The sequence below is a fragment of the Camelus ferus genome, chromosome 10 (genome assembly GCF_009834535.1).
Source record: "Camelus ferus isolate YT-003-E chromosome 10, BCGSAC_Cfer_1.0, whole genome shotgun sequence".
In the NCBI taxonomy this organism is placed as follows: domain Eukaryota; kingdom Metazoa; phylum Chordata; class Mammalia; order Artiodactyla; family Camelidae; genus Camelus; species Camelus ferus.
The window spans coordinates 69,843,416-69,868,872 of NC_045705.1; the positions used below are offsets into that span (position 1 = coordinate 69,843,416).

A 25,457-nucleotide genomic window follows, 5' to 3' on the forward strand; every position below is an offset into this window, starting at 1 on the left:
AGGCATTTTTCTTTGCTGGGAAATTTTTAAACTAAGAATCCAATTTCTTTAATAGATTTGGTGCTATTCAGACTTTCAGTTTCCTCTTGGGGCCATTTTGGTAAATTATGTTTCATCTACATCGTCGGAGTTACGGCAGGAAGCTGACACACTGGAAAGTTTCCATTTTTTTTCCTTTCTTCCCAGGGATTTCTGTCCTCTACTCTTTTCTTGTGTCTGAAAACCATTATCTTGTGTATATTGCCCAGGTTTTAGTTGTTTCAACTCCATTTTTTAAGAATCTCAAAGTCTTAAACTCAACCTTAAAAACAACTCAGTGTTTGGTGGTTTCGATCAATCCTTTTCCCCTTTCTTTTTTCCTTGTCTCGTGAGAACCACGTGAGAGGCGGGACGCGCTTCTCGCAGTCAGGGGAGCGCTTGCGTCCGTGTCTGAGCCTGCCCGGCGGCCCAGGGAGCCCCGCACGTGTCTCCTCGCCCTCCAGACCTCCTTCTCCTGGAGGGCGCTTGTGTCGCAAGGCGTGATGCTGGCGGCAAACTGCCGCCCCTGGTGAGCTCAATACAGGTGTTCCTGGATCACCTGCAAGTGTGGTACCAGGACTGTTGGCGGCACCATTTCTCATTTAGCGCAGCATCTTTTAATTGCTGGAATGAGGCGGTGGGCTGGCTCTGTGCCTCTGCCAGTATCAGTTTGATTGTTGGAGCAGGACGGGGTCCTTCTGGCCCCCTCTCTGGGTCCTTGCCATGTGGATTCTGGTCGCTAATCATGATAATACTTCCAAGTCCATTAATTAAGTGTGCGAAGGACTGTGCTCACGGGGTAACTTGTGGACTTCTGCCAGGGCTGGAACAGTGCCGGGGAATCACGTCCAAGGACACCTGGGTCATTCCTCGCTAGGAAAAACAGGTCTCTGACAGTCTGGAACTAAGATCTGCCTGAGCCTGAATCCCGCCCCGGGGAGCGGTCTGGAGCCTGAGCACAGAGGCCAGCATGCCCTGGACCCGGGAGGTGGGTTTCCGCCCCACGTGGCCAGGAGCTGCACTGGCAGGTGCTTCTGTCCATCAGGGTGACCCTGGCCCGTGTCTCCATTCGGCCTGTTGCCCTGTGTTCTGGGGAGGAAGTGATTCTGAACTCTGTGGGAACTGTGTGTCTGCCCTGGGGTCCCCCTGACCCCCACGTTCGGTCTGCAGCGCGTTGTGCGAATGTAGCCGCGGGCTCGACCACCCCCTGCTGAGAGACTTCTGAGTTGTTTCTCGGTTTTGGTCATTATCAGTGAGGTTGCTGTGAACATTCACGTACAAGTTTTGTGTGAACAGAAATTGTTGTTTCTCTGGGATAAAGGTCTAAGTGCCGTTGCTGGGCGTCGTACCCATCTTTTAAATTAATACTGAAAAATAAGAGCTGTGCAGAAAACATAGCCCCCCCCCTCCGCCTCCGCCTCCAGCCCTGAGGAGGGGCCGGGGGCTGCGGCCCCATCCCTGCTCCCTCTGGTCCGGCCCAGAGTGCAGGACATCCTCCCGCTGATGTGTCCAGACCCGCCACGTCCCTTCCCCTGCGGTCACCTTGTTGTCCACCAGATTGGAAGGAAGGCAGTGGTGCCTCTTAGTCCCAGAAACATTAGGCAGCTGGACCCACATCACAGTTCGGCCTCCCACGCCTGCAGCCACACCCGCCACATTCTTGTCCCTGTGCCACAACTCTGTCTCCAGCTCATCAAGCAGTGGGCGTTGAGAATGATCCAGGCACCAGGATGAAGGTGGAGCCAGGCGGTCGCTACAAGCCCCGAGGAGCCCAGGTCCCAGCAGGAAGGAGCAGTCAGTGCAGGGTGCGAGGCCCACGCTCTTACCTCTTCGTGGAACCCTGCCGCCAGTCAGACTGGCCACGGTTGGCGAGGCGCTCCTCTCCAGGGACCTTTACGAGTTGCTTTATCTGGCAGGTGACCTGCAGCAGCCAGCCTCCAAGATGGTGCCTCCAGCTGCTGGTGCCCTGTGTCACTCCCTCCCTCCTTGAATGGCACTGACTTGTGGAACCGATGGAATGTCACACAGGTGGGGGAGTAGGGCTTCCGAGGAGAGGCATAAAGGACACTGTGCTTCTACCGCATGTCTCTGGGACCCCCCCACTGTGGGGGCAGCTGGCTGCCATGCTCTGAGGACCCTCAAACAGCCTTGGGGTGAGGTCCACATGGGGAAGGACTGAGTCCTCCAGCCGACAGCCAGCACCAACTTGCCAAATGCACAGAGGAGGAGCTGCCTTGGGAGCAAATGCCCCAGCCCCAGTCGAGCCTTCGGATGACGCAGTCCCCAGCCAACATCTTGCCTGCAGCCCCAGGAGGGACCAGAGCCAGAAGCGCCTGGCTAAGCTGCTCCTGGACTCCCGAACCTCGGAAATTGCATGTGATAATGTTTATTGCTGGTGTCAGCTGTTCGCTTTTGCGGTAACGAGTAACACAGCAACAGATAATAGCCCTGCCCCCTAGGGGTGGTGTTATGACCGTGAATGGGTTGCCACACTTGTAGTCTAGAAAGCGCTGGTGGAAGGCTTTACAGCTGCCCCGCCTCCACCCGCTGCTTCACAACGCAGCCTTTCTAATTATTCAGCACAGGTTTACCGAGCACTGTGAGACCACGCTCTGGAGAGAGGGGGTTAAAGACACAGACTCGGGCCCCAGGATGGAGTTTGAATCCCAGCTCTGCAGGGTCCTGGCCTGTGACCATGGGCAGGCCCCACGATCTGTGCCTCATTTTCCCCGCCTGTAAAATGGGGTGACGACAAGAGTGTTGGCCACCAGTGTTGCTGTGGGTCAGTTGGTATCTGTAAAGTCCTTACAACGGTGGCCCCAGGCACGGCAGTTGCTATGAGCTTCAGCTGCTGACACGTGGAGGACGGTGTTCTTGAGCTGGGGATACATCAGGGAACAAAATAATCAGAAACTTGCCCTCACTGAGCTTGTATTCTCATAGGGGAGCGAGAGAAGCAAAATAAATTGATAACTTATACTCCGTCACTGGAGTGTCAGTTCTACGAAAAAAATAAGGCAGAAAGTCCTGGGACGAGTGTATCAGGAAGGATTCGCTGTGAAGGTGACATCTGAGCTAGAAGGTCTTTGAGGGAACCACACGGATGTCAAGGGCAAGAGGGCTCTAGGCAGAGGAAACAGCCTGTGCAAAGGCCCTGAGGTGGAAGAGCCCTGGGGCCTCAGAGGGCCAGTGAGGCAAGGGCATGGCTGTTGCTGAGTGAGTGTGGGAGAAAGTGTGAGAGGGCAGGGCTAAACTTCAGCCCTGCAAACGACCTTGGCTTTTATTCTTAGTAACAGGAAACCTTGGAAAGTTCTGAGCAGAGCAGGGACGTGCTCTGACTCACATCCCAGCAGGACACATCTGACTGTCGTGCAAAGACAGTTTGGGGCCTTGAGGCAAGAGGCAGGGAGACCCGCAAGGGGGCTACTCTTCCAAGACTCCAGCTGCAAAAGGGCGGGGGCTGAGATGTCGGAGAGTGGTCTGATCCCGGAGGCCTTCTGCAGGGAGAGCCGGCCGGACTGCGCTCCCGCTGGGTGTGGGGCAAGAGACAGGCTGTCAGGGATGATTCCATTTCTGGGTCTGAGCAGCTCCAAGTGTGGGCTTTCCATCACCTGAGAGCAAATTCCAGGGGAAGACCTGGGGATTTGCTGACGTGTGACGTTTAGGAAGCCTTCCAGACACCCACCCGAGGGAGATAAGGAAGAGGTATCTGGATACAGGGATGCGATTCAGGCCAGAGAGGCATCAGAGACAGACTTCTGGGGTTGCCAGTGCTTAGGGAAGTATTTAAGGCCCCGAGACAGGTGGGGTTACCTGGCTACCTCTCACCAGGAGCTCTCTTGCAGCACCCCGAGTTGTCCCAGTGCTCACGCTGGCCCTGCACAAACCTCCAGCCCCACCGGTACTCTGGGACAGGAACCGGCCGGTGTGGGCAGGACTGTCTGCGGGTCATCAGTGGATCACCAGGTGGGAGGCACCGAATTTCCGGAAGTCGAAGCCATCCCCATCCTTGCCCCTCAGTCACTGTGGTCTTCCCATGTGACACCCAAGGTGTGCTTTTCAATCTTCCCCAGCAGATTTGGGGATCTGAGCTGGTGACGGGTGGCAGGTGGTTTGGGGGTGAGTAGGACTTGCCCTTTCCGAGAAAACAAGTGTGTGGCGTGGACGTCAGTCCTGATTTTGCAGGTTCTGCTCAACTCAACGTCTCACCCAGGCAATCTGGCTGGATCGCCGCCTGGCCTGCCTTCTCGTGATCTAACTGGCAAACACCCACGTCCAGATAAGGGAGCTCTGAGAGCTGGAGGAACGTCCTGGGGCCTCTGTCCCTCCTGGAGTGGCTCCCCCCTGATGACAGCCAAGCCTGTCATGAGGGCAGTGCGTCTCCAGTGTGGAAGTCAGCCTTCCCCACCCCCACCTCCACCCCCGCCACCCACACCAGCCAGAATCCTTTTTCACATTCTTTTTTTTTTCTTCATGAGTTTAATGGGATTCTTTTTTTTTTCACTTGTTCTTAAAAAATTGAAATATAGTCAGTGTACAATGTGCCGATTTCTGGTGCACAGTGTCATGTTTCAGTCATACAGGTACATATATTCGTTTTCACATTCTTTCCATTACGGGTCACTACAGGATGCTGACTCTAGCTCCCTGTGCCGCACAGGAGAAACCTGGTGTTTCTCACATTCTAACCTCACCACGCACAAGGGTGGAGCTCTGGGCTCCCCTATCCCTGCGGGGAGAGGGGTGCTGGGTTCTGTCCACACACGGATGGGGTGAGTGAGGGCAGGTACACGTGGCAGAGAGCCCGGGCGCCCTGCCCTGCTGTGCTTGCCAGGTACGCTGGACACAACAGCCCAGCTCCGAGACACTCACCCAAACAAACGGAACCTGGCGAACTGAGAGGCAGATCCAAGGTTCGAACCTAGAGCTCTCCCAGGAAGTCTGAGAAACCCCTCTGACAAGAGGCAGGAAAAGAATTGTCACCCTTATTTTTAAAACAAGGACACCGAGGCACAGAGAGGGAAGTCAGCTGCTCAGAGTCGCACAGCCATGGAGCGGGAAAGCCAGGCTCTGAGCTCACAGCCACCACTCTCCAGTCTCCCTGAAATGAATCGGCCCACGGTCTGGGCGGGAACGGCGGGCTCTGCTGCGCTCAGGGCCGTCCCGGTGGTGGGACGGGTCACGGCTCTGTCCTGGTGTTCGAATACTCACGCAGCTGGTGACAGACACAGATGCTGGGGACCACCTCCAGCCCCGGCCCCTGAGCGCCAGGGGGCGGGGCGGGGCCCCAGCTCTGGGAACCCAGGGCTCTAAAGCGGAGAGCCCAGCTCTGATCCTCCAGGCTGTTCAGGGGGCCGCCTGTCTTTGTTCAACCAGTTCTATCTGGAGCAGAGGAGGCGCTGCCCTGCCCCTGCCAGGGCGCAGGCACTGGGCTCCCAGCTAGCTCCAGTCCTCAGTTTCCCCAGATGGGAGCCAATCCCAGCCCCTTCCTGCCTCCCCTGCTTCTCCGTTCACTCGCTGGGGGCAGGCGGCCAAGCTGGGATTTCGTCCTTTGGCAAACAGAGTGGATTTTCACACTCAGCCTAACAAAAGCCCCAACAGCGGGCCGACGCTGGGGGCAGCGGGAAACCGTCACCTGAGTCCCGCAGTGGGCACCCAAACCTTTGGGGCAGCACCCAAGCATCTGATCCAGCGTTCCCTGGGCACCCCTTCCACACACCGGGACCTGAGCACGTGTCCAGACCAGGCCCCGCCAGGAGACGGAAGTCTGACCGGGGAGGCCTGGCGCAGGCCGCCTCGCTTCTCCCTGCTTTCCTCCGCCCGCTGCCGAGCAGGCCTGCGGGTGCCGTCTCTCCAGTGGCGTTTGCTCTCTCTGCGTCTGTGTCGCACTTGGTGGTTCTGGCAGTACTTGTCACTACACTTGTGACGGTGCTCTGTGGTCAGTGCCCTGCGGTGTTACTGTTGTTCACTGTTGAGACATTTTTTTTTGGCAATAAAGCATTTTTTAATTAAGGTATGTGCACTGGGTTTTTCAGACATGCTACTGCACACTTGATAAGACTGCGTAACTTCTGTGTGCCCGGGAAGCCGAAAAGCTTGCGGGCCTCACTTTATCGCGGTATTTGCTCTATTGGGGTGGTCTGGACCTGCACCTGCAGCACCTCCCAGGGACGCCTGAATGAAAAATGACGATCTCTGCCAGGGCAGCAACATCTAAAAAGAGCTGTCAGGAGTATCTGCGGGTTGAGGTGAGCAAACCCCGGAAGCGGGTCCCCTCCCCAGGGCTGGGATTCAGATCTCGTTGGGAGGGCCCCTGGATGGCGGCAGAGTTCTCTGGGTTGGCTGAGCTGAGTCCATGAAAGAACCAGAAGCCCCGTCCTCATGCGGCATCCCTCAGCGCCCCCTAAGGACAAACGTAACGTGGTGCACCTGCAAGGAACGTTTGAAGGACGCAGCTCGCCACCGCCGAGCCGGGAGGAAGGGGGCATCCGGAGCTGAGAGGCGGTAGATTGATAGGGAGCACACCTTACATGTCCACTTCCACTTTATTTAACAAGAATAAGGGCAGAACTGACCACGGGGGCTGGAAGATGTCCCATTCAGTGTCAGACACCAGTCTGTCTGGGTAGCAGAATGGCTCAGGCCCCCAGTATGGAGAAGAGACGGCGTCATCGATGGGCAAGCCAGATCATCAAAGGTTGACAGGTCATCCTCCCGTGTTCAGAACACTGCACAGAGAAAACTGGCCACTTCTGCTGGTGAGAAGGCAGCTGGTGTTCACCCTGGGAATCCCCCTCAAGGTGAGTGCTGGGCTGTCCCCATTTCACAGATGAGGACACTGAGGCTCCTGGCAGGTGGAGCTGAGCTCCTGCCCCGGCAGGCCCGACAGCAGTGCTCCGCACTGCCCCTCGGGGGCCCTCCCAGGGCGGCCCTTCAGAATATTCCGGGCAGTAGGCGGTAGGGCACGGCAGCGGTGTAGCGCTCCCAGTCCCGGCCGTACTTGTTGGCACAGCGGTGCTCGTCGCGCAGGCAGCGGTGTGTCAGCAGGATGGTCATGTAGATGATGTAGAAATAGGGCAGGAGGTGGCCACCGCCGCAGGCCAGGCAGTAGGCCAGGCTGCCCATCAGGTCGCCCGTGTAGTTGAAGTGGCGGGCCACGCCCCAGAAGCCGGACACCAGCAGCTTGCTGTGGTGCTTCTGCCCGTCGGCCGACGTGTACGCACACTCGATGACCTTGGGCTTGCGGCCCCAGATCAGGCAGCGCCCGTCCGTGCGGCGGAACAGGTCCTTCTGATGGTTGGCCATGCGGAAGACGTAGTAGCCCGCCAGGCCCAGCAGCAGGACGCCCAGGGCGTAGGGGGTGGACAGCTGCACAGGGTGGTAGACCAGATACAGACCCTGCAGGGCGAGAAGGGGGCGGTCAGGCGTGGCTTGTTCAGGGAGTGAGCTGGACCATGGGCTTGAGAACACGGCCCGTGTTCAAAGCCCAGCTGTGTCCCAGACCAGCTGCCCACTCGTGCCCGGCCTCGGTTTCCTCTCCTGGAAATAGAAGAACCTGCCTTGACCAGATGCTGTGGGGATCAAAGAAGTACAAATGTGCAATACACAAATGTACGTGTCTACCCACTTAGCTGCCCTCCTGTCTGTCTAGCTACATGTGCATGCACACACAAACACGCACACACATCACATACCATGTAAATACAAAACACACAACATTAAAGATATTATTTGAATATAATATTACGATGGTTAATTTTATGTGTTGCCTTGGTTTGGCCTTTGGACCCAGATATTTGGTCAAACATTAATCTAGTTGTTATGAAGGTATTTTTCAGGTGTGATGAACATTTCCAATCAGACTGAGTGACGCACATCACCCTCCAAGATGTAGGTGGGCCTCGTCTAATCAGTTGACAGTCTTAAGAATAAAAGAATCCCTGAAACAAGAGTGGATTCCACAAGTAGATGGCCTTCATGCCCGGCTGCAACGTCACTCCTCCCCGGACCTCCAGCCTGCCCAATGCCCTGAAGATTCTCAACTTGGCAGGACCACAGCCATGTAATCATCTACACATGCAAGTGTGAACCACGACCCATTGTTACTGGTTTGCACGCCTGGAAAATGGAGATCACAGAATCAGGGAGGCAGTGGGTCTGCAAGCAGCCAAGTAGAGAAATGGAACCAGAAGGTCCAGCGTGGGGACCAGAGCCCAGGGCCCTTGCTTCTCAAACCTCCTCGCTCTGTGACTTTCCCAGATCTCTTGCTCTGGGACACCACTGTTACCGCCTACAGGACTGGCTGTACCCAGTCGCCACCTCACCCACGGGCTGCCGGGACGGCCGCCTGAGCCTCTCAGCCTTGGCTCTCCCCAGTCTCACACGACCTGTTCAGGCGGGCCACCCAGCTCGCTGCTAACTACGAGAGTGCCCTGGAACAAGTCCTTCCCCCGTCCCCACGCCTTGCTACTCAGGAAATGAGCGCGTGGCATCTGGCCAGACCTCCTAAGCAGTCACCACCCTACATGGGGGCCATATTCCACCCAGAGGAAAGAGGGCCACTCTCTGTGAGCTGGGAGGGGTGCGGGGGGCTCAAGGATGAGGCCTTTCCTCTGTCCCCCATGAGTATCAGAACCCCCTGGGCAGCTCGGCGTGGCACACAGCACAGGGTGGGGGGTGTGCAGGAACGAAGCAGCCCAGCCTGCCTTGAGTCATCACGCAGGCGCACCTCACGCCTTTGTCCAGCCCTAACCGAGTTGCCGTCCAGCCTGATTTTCAGAGATGCTCAGGGAGGTGCTCAAGGCCTCCTCCCTGCACTGGTCGCCCTACAGAGACGCACACCAGGTCCCCCGGGCTCCCCAGGCCGGATCCCACTCCTCCATGATGCATGCTAAGGCTGTCCTGGGGGCCCGGGCTGATTCGCTGCTCCCGGGGCTTCTCCCACAGCCCGAGCCCTCCCTCCCCACCCTCCTTTCACCCAGAACGGTCCCCTCCCCCACGCCCCCGACTGCTCAACTGGCGCTGGCCTTGGTTCGATTCTCCAGCCTCCAGTCTGGTGAGGTTTCCTGCCACCTCCACATCCTGTGTCCCAGCCACCGTGAACTGTCTCATGCCTTAAACATCCTCCTCTGCTCCCAGCGTGCCCCACCCGACCCCGCCATAACATAGTCCCCACCAGGAAGATGCTGCACATGCCGGTCTGGAATGTGCTCACCCCACACTCATCATCTTGCTCTCAGCCGGGCTGTGGTTGCCCTGAGATGCTCTGGTGGAGCCCCCAACTGCAGGCTGGGGGCCCCTCCTCTGCCCTCACCTAGGGGTCAGCACCCCACTGCCCATCGCGCACCCCCTCCCCGCACTGGGCTGCAGCATCACAGCCTTTCCCACCAGCCATGAGCTCCGAGAGGGCAGGCCCACCCACCCGCATCTCCTCCACTCTGCCAATGCCACCTGGATACTCAAAGTATTTAAGGGAAAAGTGAAGGTATGAAAGGAGCCTCTTACCCTTTCAGCATTGATCTGAATACATATGAACAGAAACACCGCCCTCCATCCACCCAGTTCTCCCAAATCATTCCTGCTGACCAGAATTCCCCTCTGTGCCATCTGCTCTCAGCGTTTTGGGCTCAGTTGTGTCCCCCAAATTCATACGATTCATAAGGTGACTGGATCTGGAGATAGTGTCTTTAAAGAGGTGATCAAAGTAAAAGTAAAATTAGGTGGGGCCTAATCCCGTAGGACTGGTGTCCTTGCGAGACGAGGAGATCAGGACACAGACACACACAGAGGGACGACCATGTGAGGACGCGGGGAGGGCCATCTCCACGCCCAGGAGCGAGGCCCCAGGAGGAGCTGGCCCCGCCCACACCTGGACCTCGGATTCCAGGGTTAGGAGACAGTGAACCCCGCGGTTTGAGCCGCCCAGGCTGCAGGATGCGTCACAGCCACCTGCGCTGACTCAGACGCTACGCCTTCCCTTCTTCTTAGAGACAGGGGAGGAGTCTCCCTTCTCCAAGTTCCGGTGCCTCCCGAGGACAGACACCTGTGGGAGGAGCAGGCTCAGCACGTGTCAGCCGTGTCTGCTCGGAGGGCAGCCCCGCACTGTCTGGGGGCCCGACGGCCGAGTGCCCTGCGGGGCTGGGCACGCCCCCGGGGGCTCACCTGCAGCGTGTACAGGTACGGCAGCCAGACGCAGTCCCCCCAGCCCAGGTACCACCCAAAGTGGTCGTGGCAGATGTCAATCGTTTTCAGGTACCAGGTTTCGTTCCAGAAGAAGTCCAGCACATAGATGGCCTGTAAAACAGGAGTGGCCGTGTACTGACCACAGGCAAGGGGGAGGGGGACCCAGGGAAAACCAGCTTCCAGTGGGGGGGCGGGTACTGGGGTGTTCCTGAGTTCCTCTGGTGACCTGCACCCCTGGCTGTTCTGCTTTTCCCACTGGGCCTGGGACACCAAGTAGGAGAGATGGGAGGAAGGGAGTCCTTATCACTGAGAGTCTGGAGTCTGAGATGACACAGATGCCCACGGCTGTGAAACTCTGGAGCAGAGAGATTGCTCAGGACAGAAAGGCTCAGGATGTGGTCCTTCCAGAGATGTCAGAGCCATGTGGCCAGGGCCAGTGACACACCTGAGCCAGTAACAGGCATCCCCCAGAAAAGAGGCCGAGGGCCATGCGACTCCCCAGGGCCAAGGCAACACCCGGCAGGCAAGAACCCGACTCCTTCACTTCACGCTCACTCGGGGCTCCTCTGAGATACGTGGGAAGGGGGCCCTTCTACAAGTGGTAGATGACAGTCTTTTGAAAACGATGTGGCTGGATGTGGGTGGACGGGATCCCCCAGTGCCCAGCGAGCGCCAGAGCTTCCACCCTCTTTGGCCACCGACAGTCCACCTGCAGGACGTTGACCAAGACCATGGAGTTGGTCACGTGGCCGTGGAGCTCCCGCTGCTTGGCGGCGAAGGACAGGTTGATGAGGGTCCAGGCGACAATCCCGGGGCGCCCATTGAAGAAGAGCTTGAAGTCAAACCACTTCCCAACTCGGGGGTTAAACTCGATGCCCATCATGTAGTTGTAGAAGAAGTTGCCTGTGAATTTGCTTAAAAACACAAATAACAGGTGCCTTGAGTTCGCAAGCACATCTCACAAGTGGCCGACTTTGCTGGCGTGGATACAGGCACTCAGCCTGGCCCAGGGACCGCAGGCCCCAGTGAGACGAGCTGGGGAAGGCCTGGCGTGAGCTGCAGAGAGGAAGCGGGCAGAGGCCGTGTCCACCTCCCCGCCTCCCCGCCGCCTCGGTGCTTCCCTCTGCATTCAGCTCTGTTCCAGGGCAGGTGGGGAGATGGCACCTGTGCTCGACTTCCTTGGGCTGGTGCCCAGGTTTCTCCCGCCCTCCTCTGGGCTCACTCAAGGCACAGCACAGGTGAGCAATCCAGCTGGCTTGACTGAACCGAGATTTTGTTCTGAAGAACTCACAGGGCATTCGGGCCTCCCGTGGGCAAGGGAAGTTACAAATTATGCCAAGATAGAGTGAAAAAAAGGCCCTGTGCTCAGAGCCAGGCGCCTGGCTCCAGGGCCTACATCCATTCCTTGCTAGGTGAGTTTCTTATCATTTTGTTGCCCTGGTTACATGACGCCCAGCTAGAGAATCAACTAGGATTACCCAAGAGGAGACACAGGAGTTTCCATGTTAATTAGAAAAACACATTTTTGTGTCCATTCCTCTCAGTTAGGACAAGTAGAAAGAAGCAGAATGTGCAGGGTCTACAACAGGTGATGAGATTGTAAAGCAGTGAAAATGCTTTCCATGAGCCACAGAAGGCCAGCCTCCTGATTTCATAATTACACAAGCTCAAAGCACCATCATTCAAACACATGTCCTAAGAAATGTCTCACAGTTAAAGGAAACACACTTTGCTTTCATTTGGACCCAAAACTAAAATGCAGGCATCCCAAGAGCAAGAATTTTGTTCACACCTAAAGCCCCACTGCCTACACCTGTCTTCAGGAGGAAGCCAATAAATGTACCTTGATGAGTGGAGTGAGGGAGAGAGACAGGAGGGGAGGGAGGGGGACAGGCGGGGAGGGAGGGGGGAGAGGGAAATGGATGGACGGATGGACGGACAGGCTAGCTGGATGGACTGGATGGGTGGATGGATGGGTAGATGACTAGGTGGATGGGTAGGTAGGTAGACGGATGGGTAGGTATGGGCTGGGTGGATGAATGATGAAGAGCTGGATACATGGATTGATGATGAGATGGCTGGATAGATGGACGGATGGATGGATGGACAGGTGGATGGTTGATGACCATCCAGCCCCAGACTCTGTGAGAATGGGCACCAACCAGGAGGGCCCTCCCTGGGAAGCTGCTACATGAAAACCACTGAGATGTGAGATAAGGCTCCTCACTAAGGCTGTTCCGGGCCACACTGATATCCCAGAGACAGAGATAATGGGCTGCCCTTGTCCCCGGCCAGAAGTTGCCTTTCCTGCCCTCCTGCTCCACTGACAGCCCTACAAGGGATAGCTCGGCCACCAAGGAAGCACTTGGCCATCTTCAACGGCCTTTTCTCGAGGGGGGAGAAGCCACCCAGACATTTAGGAAGGATGTTCCCCAGAGCCCACCGAGTTCTGCTAAGCTCCCCGACAAGGACCCCCAGCCCTCAGGTAACGCCAGCCCATGGTAACAGAAAACAGCAGCCAGTCTCCCTCGTGGGCTCAAGCCGCCCCCGAGGACCTACCAGTCTCGGGCATCGGTGGGGAAGAAGTAGCCCTTGATCATGGCGAAGGTGGAGACGGCGTAGCCGAGGATGTTGGCGCACCAGAGCAGCGGGATCCAGTTGTCGAAGATGACGGTAGGTGAGAACCAGGACAGCAGGTGGGAGTTGGCAAACCAGAGGAGGTGTGTGATCAGCCACGCCTGCAGGCCGTTGATTTCATACTTGTTGACGACGCCTGCGGAGGGAGGAAAAGTGGAAACGTTTCCCTGGAGGTAACAGCATCTGGTCTGGCCCGACTGCCTCTCTGGGCCCCGGCAGCTAGGGTCCTTGTCTCAGGCCCCCAGACCCCGTCCCGAGGGCTGGTCAGCTGCTGCATTTCAAGCCCCGGGTCAACATGCCAGGAGCACAGCTCACACTCCTAGTCCGGGGACTAATGGCTCCGGCTCGCCCAGTCCTTGGAAGGGGGAGAGGGCGCAGACGGTCCGGAACTGACCCGAGGCTGAGTACCTGGCCAGTTGTGTGCCGCAGGGCGGGGCTGAGCTACAGCGAAGCCAGGGTGCCCTGCGGTACCGGGCGGGGAGCGCAGCAGCCCCCCCGGGATGGGAGCTCTCGGGGGCTGGGGCGGGGTGGGAGGGCTCCATGAGGGGTCTTGGGGACTGTGGGGAATGAATGGACCAAGCAGCTCCAAGGCCCCTAAGAAGACGCACAGCCCCTGACGCACTGGTGGGCTGGAAGCGACGGCGCGGGGAGAGGCTCCGTGAGCCCAGTTACCCCAACAGCGCGGGCGGGGACGCCCGCATCCCCTCTTACGCGTTGTTTTTGTTTTCTTTTGGCCTCTGCATGTGTTCTCTCGGTACAGACTTGTTTTTTAATTGAAGTACCGTTGACTTGCAACGCCATCTCCTCTTACTGAGAATGGGTTCTGCCACCTCGCGTCTGGGACGGTCCCGGAAAACCCTTCTATACAATTAAGTCCCAAAGGAAAATCAAGATGGTCCCGGTGGAAATTCTAGAGCACAGTTTGTATTTTGTCCGTGAGCCACGGTCCTTGGGATGGAAGCCGCACAGGGGCGGCTGGGCTCCGGGAGATGAAGGGACAGGCCTGGCCAGCGTCGGGAGTGAGGCAGGGAGGCCAAGGGCGGGGCTCAAGGTTACCTGCGGGGGTCACGGCGCCCTCCTGAACGCCGCCCACGTAGCCCGGCAGAACCTTATGGCAGAAGTCAGGAAGCATCGTGTACAGGAGCACCTGAAACACAGAGGTTTGAAGCTCGATGACTGGTGAGCTGGAGGGCCTGGCTGTGCTCCGACACGGCCCCGCTTTATGGAGAGGGCAGATGCGGAGGCCATGTACGAAGGTGAGAAACCCTGAATGTGGCTGGTTATTCCTCCCAGGAGAGTTTATAGCTCTGGGGGCTCTGACTCCACCTTGAAGGGAGTCCTGAACAGGGAACTCGTTACTATGCAAGAGTACGACGCGGCCCCCCTGCAGGGCCCAGTCACTCCCCTCAGGAGAAGCCTGGTCCCTCCCATTCGTTTTGGGGCCATTTTAAAAGTTGTGGTGTAACTCACACGCCATGCAATTCAGCCTTTTAAAGGGCACGATTCCAGTGTTCAGCGCATTCGCAAGGTTGTGCAACCATCCCCACAGTCTGATTCCAGAACATTCTCATCACCCCCAAAGCCCCCAAGGAAGCCCCATGCCCACCAGGGCCCCTCCCCGCCAGCCCCTGACAACCACGAGCCCCCTTTCTGCCCCTGTGGCCTTGCCCACCCTGGACTTCCACACAGGACTCGTCGTTTTGTTACGGACTCCTTTCCCTGAGCGCCATGTCCCCAAGGTCCACCCGTGTCAGAGATTCATTCCTTTTTGTGGCCAAGTCATATTCCACCGTGTGGATGGACCACATCTCACGCATCCGTTCCCCTGTCGATGGACATCTGGGTTATTTCCACTCTGGGGCTGCTGTGACTGGTGTTGCTCTGAACCACTTTTTACCCAAAGGGACCAAGAGACCTGAAATGCGAGCGAATCTGAAGCCTCACGGCTCGGATCACGCAGAAGAAACAGCTGAGAGTGGCCAGAGCCTTCCTCCGGGGCAGGGAGACCCAGGGGCAGGGATGGGGCCTCCTCCGGGCACCGTTTCCCTGGAGACGTCCTGGGAATAAACACCAGCGCCTATTCGCCAGGGTCACGGTGCAGACAGCCTTCTGGTGAACTGCCGATGGGAAGTCAGTGGGGTCACAGCAGAGCCAAGGCCATCCTGGGCCAGGCCTGTGAGGCCGCCTGCTGGGGACACAGCCCTGGCCTTGCTGAGTGGTGGCCCTTTGAGACTGGGTGCTCCTCCCCACAGGCTACCCTAAGAGAGCCCCCCGTTGTGCATGGGCCCCTCTGGCAGGCTGCATCCTCACGCCCTCCCACCTGCTCCCTGCTCAGCCTGTCCCTGCAGGGCTGGGCACATCCCTGGACCGCAGGGGGCATCAGCAGAAGGCATGTGGGACACCGAGATGCCCCCAGGTGCCCTCGATCTGAAGTCCCAGCCAAGTCCATCAGGCTGCAGGTGGCGCCCCCTGGGCCCCAGGAACAAGGAAACCAGCCTGAGTCAGGGCTCCACCCCAGGACAGGGCCCAGGACCACCCCAGCGGGAGGGGATGCTCAGCATGTGCTGAACCACCTGACCGCGGTGGCCGGGAGGGCTGACCTGGAACGTGACCCATGCGGCGTAGAGCCGGGCCGCCCGCTTGGTCACGGGTGGCGTCTTGGCCCAGATGTCGGAAAGCTGAGCCCGCCCAGTGACAACGTCCAGCACGGGGTCAGTCAGGGAGCAGCTGTACTGGTCACAGGCCATGATGAAGTAGTACACGATGAAGGGGGCGCAGAGCAGCAGGAAGATGACACTCGCCAAGGAGAACCAGTCCACCTCCCTGCGGGGCAGACGGTGACGGTCACGCGGGGCCACCCCTCACCGGCCCTTGGACCTCACACACACGATGCTCTGCTCTGCTCCACGTGCGAACCAGCCAGCGCCTCACGAGAGAGGGCTCTCGACTCCCCATGCACAGGACCCCTGCCTGGAGGGCCCATCACAAGCACGCTCTACAGCGAGCAGTCTGAAGGCCGACTGGCCCATGGGCACCCCCAGGAAGCCCAGGGCCCAGAACACGAACGCACGTGGCTGGAGGCATCCCCATCGCTCTATGGCCCAACAGCCATCACCACAATGTGCCACACACGGAGGATGGTGGAAGTCAGTTTGCAGTGTCTTTTTTTTTTTTTTTTAGCATTTTTATAAATTTATTTATTTTAAGAATTAACAACTGAAATGACATCAGTGATCAATCACTATGCTCCCCCTACTGCTGGGGGTGAAAAAAAAAAAAACACCCTCTACATCGTTGAGTCCCAAAGGGAGATCAAGACATTATCATTACTGTCAGGTGCCCATTAGCCAGAAAAAGGCTGTTGGCCCCGTGGTACAGACACGGACACGTTCAATGAACCAGTGCAAATAAAATCTTTCTAATTCCTTCCTTTCTGAAGTGGGAACCTCCTTACCTTTCATTCGTCTTGCCCTTAGAATTTTTTTTAAAATAGTTTCATGAAATCCCAAAGGCTGGCAACTCTCACTGAGACCCCATTTTGTCTTCCAGCTGGGAAAACAGCTGAGAACCTTACCAGGCACGGCCCCACTGTCCTTGGGTTGCAGCCCTGCCATTGGTCATGCTGCCGGGACTCTTGGTTTGGGGAGCGCTGGGCTGGGATTTTGCAGCCATGGGGCCTGAGGGAAGGAGACAGCCGTTCAGATCATCCCATGAAGAGCAGACCTCACATCTCCCTGTGGCGCCTGCTGCAGTTCCCGGGCCCCACGGGGCCGGCCTCCTTCATTCTCCTCCCCTCTACCTCGTCCTCCGTAGCAGATGCCAGGCAGGGGAGAGGTCACTCACCTTAGACTCTCACTCCTGGAACTGCAACACCCTCCCACCTGGCCCTGCTTCTGCTCTTGCTTGTCTTAATTCAGTTCTCAAAGGGCGGCAGAACATCCTTCTCATCATGTGAACCGGGACATCTGTGGCTCAGAACCCTCTCACAGTTTGCTCCTGCCTCCCTTCCCCCCTGACCCCCGCTATGTCCCCTCTGCTCCAGGCACACAAAGGTCTCTACTGATCCTTGAATATGGTTCCTCTTGTTCACAATACCTGCTACTTCTCTGGTTAAAACACACTTTCAGATCCCCTAATTCAGATCTCATGTAAAAGGTCCTGTCTTCAGTAGGACTTTTCATTTTCCTTGGAGTTAATGGTTGCCTCACTTTTTCTGTTTGCTAAGATTCCTATGCATCTATCACTATCTTTTTTTCTGAATGCTCTGAAAAGAGCTGTCATGCATATTGATAACTTTTCTACACACTCCAACACAACAAAATTTATCATTTGCAGTCTTCCCTCCTCCCAAGGCCGTTCATCCTGCACCATCATACAAGCCAAACAGCCAGTCCACGCTGCCTGCACCCCAGGTGCCCCGCCAAGGCAACTCGACCCGTTACTGTTTTCCTAATAACTATTCTCACCATGTAGAATTCTTCCATTTGTTTGAGTGTGCGCTTATTGTCTGTCTCCCCTGCGTTAGATTCCCCAAGGGCAGGAATCACGTCCCGTACTCATCACTCCACTACCAGGGTCTAGAACCTATGTCTGGTTCGTATGGGGCATTCAATAAATAATCACTCAAAAAAGGGGAGTGGGATTGTCTGAGTTCTTCAGCTGCTCTAAATGGTTATAACACGGCGCAAGCAGTGACAGCCCTACGTCCAGAACAAGTCAAAATTGTGAAGTTTCAAAACAACAGGGATAAAAAGATGATCTTAAAAGCTTTCAGAGAAAAGCCGGGATGAAGGGTCATGCTAGCAGCATGGTGGATTCCAGAAAACAAGGATGGGAAACTTTAAAAATTCTTAGGGAAACTTTTTCCAGCCTACAATTCTACTCCCAGGTTAACTATTATTCAGAGAAGAAACAAAATCCAAGAAAGCTGCTAAAGCAATGCCCAGTGAAAGGATGAGGGGCAGTCCCACGATGGCAGCTGTGCGGCGGGCTGGACAGTAAGCAGTCCATCTGGGTATGGGATGAATGGCTACGGCGGGGGCAGGAAGACATGGAAATAGCATTGTTGTGTTAGAATGTGTAGAAAAACTATTGATATGTATGACAGCTCTGTTAGAACCTGCAGGAAAAATATTAGTGATATATGCATAGAACTATTACCATATGGAAAATGTGAGGCAATCATTAACTCCAGGAAAAAACTGAAAAGTCATACAAGGTGAAAAAAACCCCATAACTATAGTACATTACTTGACTTAAGAGTAAATAACAATAACTTTGACAGAATTATGTAAACTCTAGTTACTGACTGACTGCTAGATGTATAGAAGAAAATGTGTAAAGTTGAGAGCAGTAAAAGCCAATTATTTAGAAATAAGCAGGCAAAATAATACAAAAGTAGTTAAAAGAATGAAAAATAATTGCTTTGGGAGGTAAGACTATGGGATGAGGTAGGGAACTGCTTATTTTGTTTATAAGCTTTTCTTTAGTTTTAGTCTTTTTTTTTAAATTAAAGTACAGTCAGTTACAATGTATCAATTTCTGGTACACAGCATAATGTTCCAGTCATACATGTGCATACATATATATTCCTTTTCACTACAGGTTACTAGAAGGTATTGAATATAGTTCCCTGTGCTATACAAAAGAAATTCATTTTTTATCTATTTTATATGTAGTAGTTAATATTTGTAAATCTCGATATACAAGCTTTTTAACACCGACTTTTATTTTAAATGTGAATATAAATTACCTTAATACAAATGTACCTTCGTTTAAAAAATTTCGAACAAGTTTCTACTGTATAGCACAGGGAACTAGATTCAATATCCTGTAGTAACGTATAATGAAAAAGAATATGAAAATGAATATATGCACGTATATGTCTGACTGAAGCACTATGCTGTACACCAGAAATTGATACAATGTAAACTGACTGTACTTCAATTAAATAAACAAATAAATAAAATTTTTGTTGTAAAAAGCCATTTCAATAATCAAAGATGTTTTCATTTGCAGCGTGGGAACTGTAGCTGCATCACTTCATTTGATGCACACAGGTTAGTTCATGGACCATCGTGATGTACAAGGCAGGTTGAGAGTTCTTTACGGGCAGGGATGCCCATTTACAGCCCCAAAACAGACTCCAGAGCCTGGTGCCTGACAGTTACTCTGCTCTAACTTGCTGGGAAATCGCAAAAGAGCCAGAAATGTACAGGCTGAGAGAATGCTGCCAAAAGGAACGATACAGTTCATTCAGCTAGCAGTCACCTCTCTGTCACAAGCACTGAATTTTTAATACATCTGTAAGTAGCATCCTTGGTCGTCGATGGCTGAAAACAGGGGAGAGGGTAGTGTTTCGGCTGTAATGTTTTTTTCTTTTCCCGAGAATCAGGCAGGAATTGACACAGAGAACTGATGTGCCAGCTGCCTTTGCTGACAAGTCCCTGCCTTGGCCCACGAGCAGCAGTGCTGAGATGTGCTTACCTCCGGCGGGTTTCACAGCCTGATGCAGGTTTGAATTCTTGAGCAGCCCGGCCTCCCTTTCAAATCTCTAGCCTCTGATACTTCCCAAGGCCGGCTTGATCCTTTCCGACCTGCTGAACCAAGTCCTGCAGGAGACACGAAGATGATGAAGATGGTCAGGGAGGGGAAGAGAGGTAAGGACCCAGGTGACATTTATTCAAGGCACATCACTGGAACCAAGCGAGGATGGCAAGCTCAGTGCCCAGGGGTTCAAAAGCAGGAGAGGCCCCTTGGGGCAGGGACGCCCTGTGACAAGGCAGCCTCATCACCCGGCTTCTTCGCCAGGTACGCACGGCAGCTGCCAAACAGCGAGTGCTTATTGACGCTGGGTGCGGCTCGTGGAGGTCTCCGTGGCGGGGCTGCCTGGGAGGTGAGCCTTAGCAGGGCAGGTGCAGAACTGATGAGCAGTGACGAACAAAGGTGGCTTCTTTGCAGACTCACACCGAGCAGCGCAGGTGCCTCTGAAATGTCTCTACAGGCTGCCTGTGCCATCGGCCCAGGTCAAGACAACAAGAGCCTGCACCTTCTAGCAGCCAGCGAGGCCCCAGGAACACGGGGCGGCACTGACAGTCACCTGGGCTCGGAGCCTGGCTCTCTGCTGGACCCAGTGACCTTCCAGGGTGTCCGGGAGCAGAACCCCACTACGCGAGGTTTTGCAGCTGTTGTTCAAGCTGGATAAAGGAGGTTTAGTGGCCACACCTGGGGAGAAAGCGGAGCCAGGGACGTGGGTGGGGCTTTCTGGCACTGGGCCAGCTCCCTGGACGGGGTTTTGAGTTCCAGAGGCCAAAGACAAAGAGACATTGCTTCTTAGGGTTTGGGATGATACCGTCCAAACACCTGGTGTTACACTCTCATTTCAAAGGACGTTCATCTGGAATCAGCAGCCAGCTGTGTGACACGGCCACCAGCACAGCCGCCGGGCGAGGACAGAGGCCCTGCAGCCCGCGAAGGGCCCTCGTTCAGAGAGACACTAACCTAGTGACTGAGAGCTGGAGTGAGCCCGCTCCCCTACCCTGTGCCCAAATTCCCGTTCCTGTGCTTCAAATTCACCAGTAAAGAGTGAACCGATGAAGCCCTGGACACCTAACGCCCTCATAAAGGTGGCGCCCCAGGCCCACACTCCGGCTGCGCGGCCCTGGGCGGGCTGTGGAGCCACAGGCCCTGTGAGTAATACATCTCATTTCTCAGTGTTCCCTGATGGTTTTTGCTGAAGGCGTCCTGCAACTGTAATTAAGAACAGCCAGGGCCGGTCTGGCCACTCCATGGGCCCTCCCCGGGGGAGGTGTCTGTGGGGCTCCCCACTGTCACGCAGGCCGGCGGGTGCCTCGGGCGTCCCTAGCCGAGAACGTCACCATTGACAACCTGGGACCCACACACCAGATGGCTTAAGCCCCGTGGCAGATTTTTTCGGCATCTTGAGGGTTTGGTACTTGGAGATGCACTAGAGGCCTGGGACCGTGGCAGGGGTGGGATGAGTGAACGCCCAGGACGCCCAGACGTCACCGTCAAGGCAGCAAGTTCTCAGCAGGGCAGGTCCTGTCGCCCACACGTCCTCGCTTGGAACTCAAACCATGTGCCCTTAAGCAGCCATTCACACCCACGAGACCAGTTTCCTCCTCAGCAAAGTAACCTGCTGTGTCTAGTAAATGAGGTCCAGGGGCTGGTCCTGGGGCCGAGTGCTCAGAGCCCCACCCGACCCTCACCAGAGCTCACAGAGGAGTCAGCTGCTGCCAACGCCGCCATCGGCACCACCCGGGCCCCGGGAAGGCTCGGCTGGGCTCACGCGGGACGTCGGGGCGAAGTTTAGATGGGGGGGCGCAACTGCAATGGCCCACACCCGGGGTGCTGTTACCCCCTGCACAACTAACCACCCCTCAACCTAGAGGCTGAAAACAAGTATTTCATCCTCTGTCATTGTTTCTGCAGCCCGGGAACCGGGGGAGACCGGTGAGGGAGCGATGGCCGAAGCCGTGGGGAGCCGCTGCAGGTCCTGCGGTCCATCCGTGTGGGCTTCCTTGTGGCACAGTGGCCTCAGGGCCGGAGGAGGAGCACGAATTGCCGTTTCTGATCTGGCCCGGGAAGGCATGCGTCACCACCCCCACCAAGTTCTATTGGTTACACTGAGTCACAAGCTCACCTCCTTTCACAGGGAGGGTCCGACTCGACGGGGGAGGGGTAAGACAGGAGAACATGAGATGCTGGAGCCATCATTGGATGATGCGACCTGTCCTGGGTAGCGACAACGTGAGTATCCGCCGAGTCCCCAGTACCCGGGACCTCAGGGTTCTCACCCCGACTCGGGCAAGCTGGCAGCATCAGGCCCATTTTACACACGAGGAGGCTGAGGGGAGGCAGAGCAAGCTGCGAACACAGACCTGCGGGACGGAGCTGGGTCTGTGCTAACCCCACCCTCTGTGACGTGCTCGGGAGGCTGCGACGATGCTCGCAGCTGCCCTGAGTGCTGGGCAGGCACGCTTCCAGTACACGCAGAGGAGCACAGCGTTGGAACGTATTGGAACAGCAGGTCTGTTTTGGAGATGTGTTAGTCCAAGGACTGGTAGAGACTGAAAAATATGGACATGCCCCAACTTGGGACTTTAGATGAAAAGGAATGATACAGACTCAGAACCAGTGAGGGGGGCACAGCTGCTCTCTGGTGGGAGGGTGGTTCCAGGGGCCAGGTGGATCTACACGGTGACCCAGCAACTACCTGGAGGAATTCAGCCTGGACGTACACAGACGGCTGTGAACGCACCCCGTTGTAAGAAATCCCATTCTAGTTTGCTGTAAATACTTGGCGACATACTGGAAACAATGAAATTCTACCAATAAGGAGATCAGAGAAGTGACAACACTTGTCCGGTGGGAAGAGCTTCAGACAAGAAAAAAATCCCCCGGTGTGTCACAGCACACACTAGGCAAGCTGCAAGGCGGTCTGTCATTAAAAAGCTATGCAGAAAGCCATATACCCAAACCCTCAACAGTACTGGACGTGCACGTGGGTTTTCCCCCCTTTCCCTAATTTTTCTAGGATACATGCACTTGCATAATAAAATAATTTAACAACAACAAAGAGGGCTGATTTTTGACAGCTTTTGTCCTAAGATCCACAATTCTGGGAACATCTGTGGCTCTCACCAGGGTCAGGGAGGTCATCTGTTCTCAAGGCTCGGTAAGACTGATTTGGGGGGTGATCCTGGGTTTACATACATCTTTCTACACCCCCCACCCAGCCCTCTGCAGCCGGCGTGATCACTGCTTCAACTGGCACATGCAATTCACAAGCCTCAACTGTCAAATGCAGGGGCTGCTCCAGAGACACGCAGAGAGCTCTAGCCTGGCTCACCTGGAGCGGGTTGAGGTCCCGGCTGGGGCACGGCAGACCCGCTCCTGGGCGCATTTCTGAGGCCTCCAGCGATAGGCATGTGCCCTGGGTGGAAGATGTCCAGAAAAGCTGCCCTTGACTTCTGAAGGGTAAACTGCAGCTCTGACTGCAGTGACAGGGATTGTTTCTTGACAGTTACAAAACACATGCTCACCCTAACACAATCACTGTCACACAAGTTTAACAGTACAAGTGCCCCCAGCTCGGCCCCAGGCGCCACCGGACTTCGCTGTGTGTCCTCCAGACTGTCTCACGCGCTGCTTACTGGGGAGTACATGCCCACTCTCCCTCTCTTTCTTCCCAAAATTGGTTTGCAGCCAAATTCTTTTGCAACTCCATTTCTTCACTTTATCTGATCTTAATAGGAGCTTCCTACTATGTAAATCTACTGCATAAATAGGCCACTGTTTTTCTTTTTAAGCAGAACTTAGATAAAAGGATTTTCTGAGAAGTACTCCAAGAATTAATGGTGCTTGGTTGTTTCTGAGTTTTCACCGTGCAGACCATCCCAGTTTTTCGGTGGAGAGTGTCCTGCAGGTAAGATGACTCCAAACCCCTGCAGACCTGCTCCTGCCGCCTTCCTGGGGTCCTTCAAGGAGCCCAGGGCTGCTCACCCAACACCTGCCCCCTGTGACCCCAAGCTTCTCAGCTCCCTCACCCCCGCCATTCACATATTTGAGACAACAAACAGGACTCTTCAAAATTCTATCCAAAAGGAATGCTGAATGACACTCAGAAAGAGATCATTCTCTGTTCCCACCAAGAGCGTGCAAAAGTGTCCTTTCACTCCCCTGCACAGCCCCTGGTGTCACGTCTTAAATCTGGACGCTGGGTGCCAGATGCCAGGCAGACCACCTGGCCCCTTCCTCAGCTCTGGGCAGAAAGTCACAGCTGAGAGTGCAAACTTTTAGGCAAAAGAAACCAGGCGGTCAGTGTGGAATTCTTGCCCTCTGGTCAAACCTGACCATGAGCGTGTCTTCCAACAGGGTCTGGGAGAGTGTGAAAGTCTGAGGTGATGTTCTGCCCCAACTCCTGGGCCCCTAAATGCAGGCGTTGGCAGTGGGGTGCTCCCCCCCAAACCAAAGCCATGTCACCAGTATCTCAGAACCCTGGCTCTGCTGCTCTCTACGTACAGGGCTCTCTCCACATCGCTTCACCTCTCAGGAGCCTCAGTCCCCTCATCTGTGAAATGGGGGTGATGCCTGGTGTGCAGGTTGTTCTGAGAGTTAAGGCTGAAGCGCCCAGCACAGTGCGGGACCCTCAGGAAACCCTAATGAGTGACGCGTCTCACACACTACTTCTGATAAAAACGGCTTCTCATTTCTAGCCTCCTCTCCTTTCTTTACCTTTTGTCAGAAGTCTCACCAGAGCAATTCCTACCCGTAAACACCTTTCTTCATAAAATTATAGAATGTCCACAAAAGAGGCAATATATCATTATGTAGCTAAAGACGGAAGGTTGGAAAAGAAAAACGACGCGTGTGATCTTTTGTGAGCATTCTGAGCTGCTTCCTGAGCTTCAACCCCCCCCCCACCCTAATTAATTTACTCCTGGTTAGCAGTTCCGTCTCCTTCTACCTGCCCTTACCTTCTCGGCGAGCAAATACGGATTATCCGTGTTTCCTCAACAGGAAACCACATCCGCTCGCTCCGGCGGGGGACCCCAGGAAGGAGCGCGCCAGTCCGGCGCAGGAAGCGCTCACGCCGCTCCGCCCCGGCCCCCGCGGGGCTCCCGACCACCGGGGGGCGGGCGATCCCAAGGGCCGGCTTCGGGGGGCCAGTCGGCGCCGCCACGCCTCCGGCCGCTGCTCACCTGCGCGCCCGCACCCCCTGCCCACCTGCGCGCGCATCTCCTCCCCGCCAGAGCACCGGCACCCCTCCGCGCACATCCCGCCCCGGCCTGCGCGCCCCCTCTGCCCGCACCCACCAGCGCATGCCCCGCACCTGCCCTCCCCGCCGACTTACCTGAGCGTCCGGCTCCTCACCCGGCCGAGCCGCGCGGTCCAAGCCTGCCACCGCCCCGCCCCCAGGCTGGCGTGTCGCGACAGACGACCAATCGGAGGCGGGTCCTGTGAGACCCGGCGCCCCCGAGCCCCGCGATTGGCCGAGGCGCCGCGCCCCACCCCCTGAGCTGACTCCGGGCCACCGAGCTGGCCACTCGGCTGCCGCCGGGCCGAGATTGACGGCCGAGGCCCCGCCCCGCCCAAGGCCTCTCGGCGGGGGCGTGGCCCGGGGACCCCGGAGCAAGGCCCAAGCTCGGGGCTCAGCCAGATCAGCGGTCGTGGGCAGGCTGCTGAGCTGCCCAGCGTCACTTTCTCCTTCTGCCATAGGGGCTTCAAAGGCGCGCAGAAAACACTAAGGCTCTGGTGTCCAGGTGCTGGGTGCACAGAGACCCACAAGATGAACAAAATCTCTGGTCTTGGGGCACCGTTGAGGGTGGGACCGTAATTAATAAACAATCAAGCAGCCACATAGGGCGTCAGGTGGTGAAAGGTGGTGTGCAGAAGACTAAAGCAGAGTACGTGGGCAGCAGTTTTATTTAAGGGTGTCAGGGAGGGCTCTCTGCTGGGGGACCGTCACAGTGGGCTTCCCCCGGAAGGGAGGGGGAGATGGAGTTTAGGGTGGGATCACTCGGGCAGAGCTGGGAGGGGAGGGGGTCGCAGGTTGGACAGCGGGAGAAGTTGAGTGAGGACGCAGGCCTATCAGCATA

The 25,457-nt window shown here is 56.0% G+C and overlaps 1 protein-coding gene across 2 annotated transcripts; it reads right to left on the minus strand.

The window, feature by feature from the left end:
• Positions 1-6,544: 6,544 nt before the first annotated feature.
• Positions 6,545-24,829, minus strand: DHCR7 (7-dehydrocholesterol reductase). Of its 2 annotated transcripts, none has more exons than XM_032490101.1 (9): positions 24,713-24,829; positions 19,324-19,448; positions 16,412-16,514; positions 15,438-15,660; positions 13,894-13,984; positions 12,760-12,973; positions 10,910-11,114; positions 10,180-10,311; positions 6,545-7,416 (listed from the first exon to the last, which is right to left on the minus strand). In XM_032490101.1, exons 3-9 carry the CDS (start codon positions 16,507-16,509, stop codon positions 6,952-6,954), a joined length of 1,428 nt encoding a protein of 475 aa, XP_032345992.1. In that variant the 5' UTR covers positions 16,510-16,514; positions 19,324-19,448; positions 24,713-24,829; the 3' UTR covers positions 6,545-6,951. The 2 variants fall into 2 exon arrangements, with proteins under 2 accessions (XP_032345992.1, XP_006174714.1); XM_006174652.3 differs by lacking the exon at positions 24,713-24,829 and adding an exon at positions 19,937-20,075.
• Between the last annotated feature and the right edge of the window lie 628 nt (positions 24,830-25,457).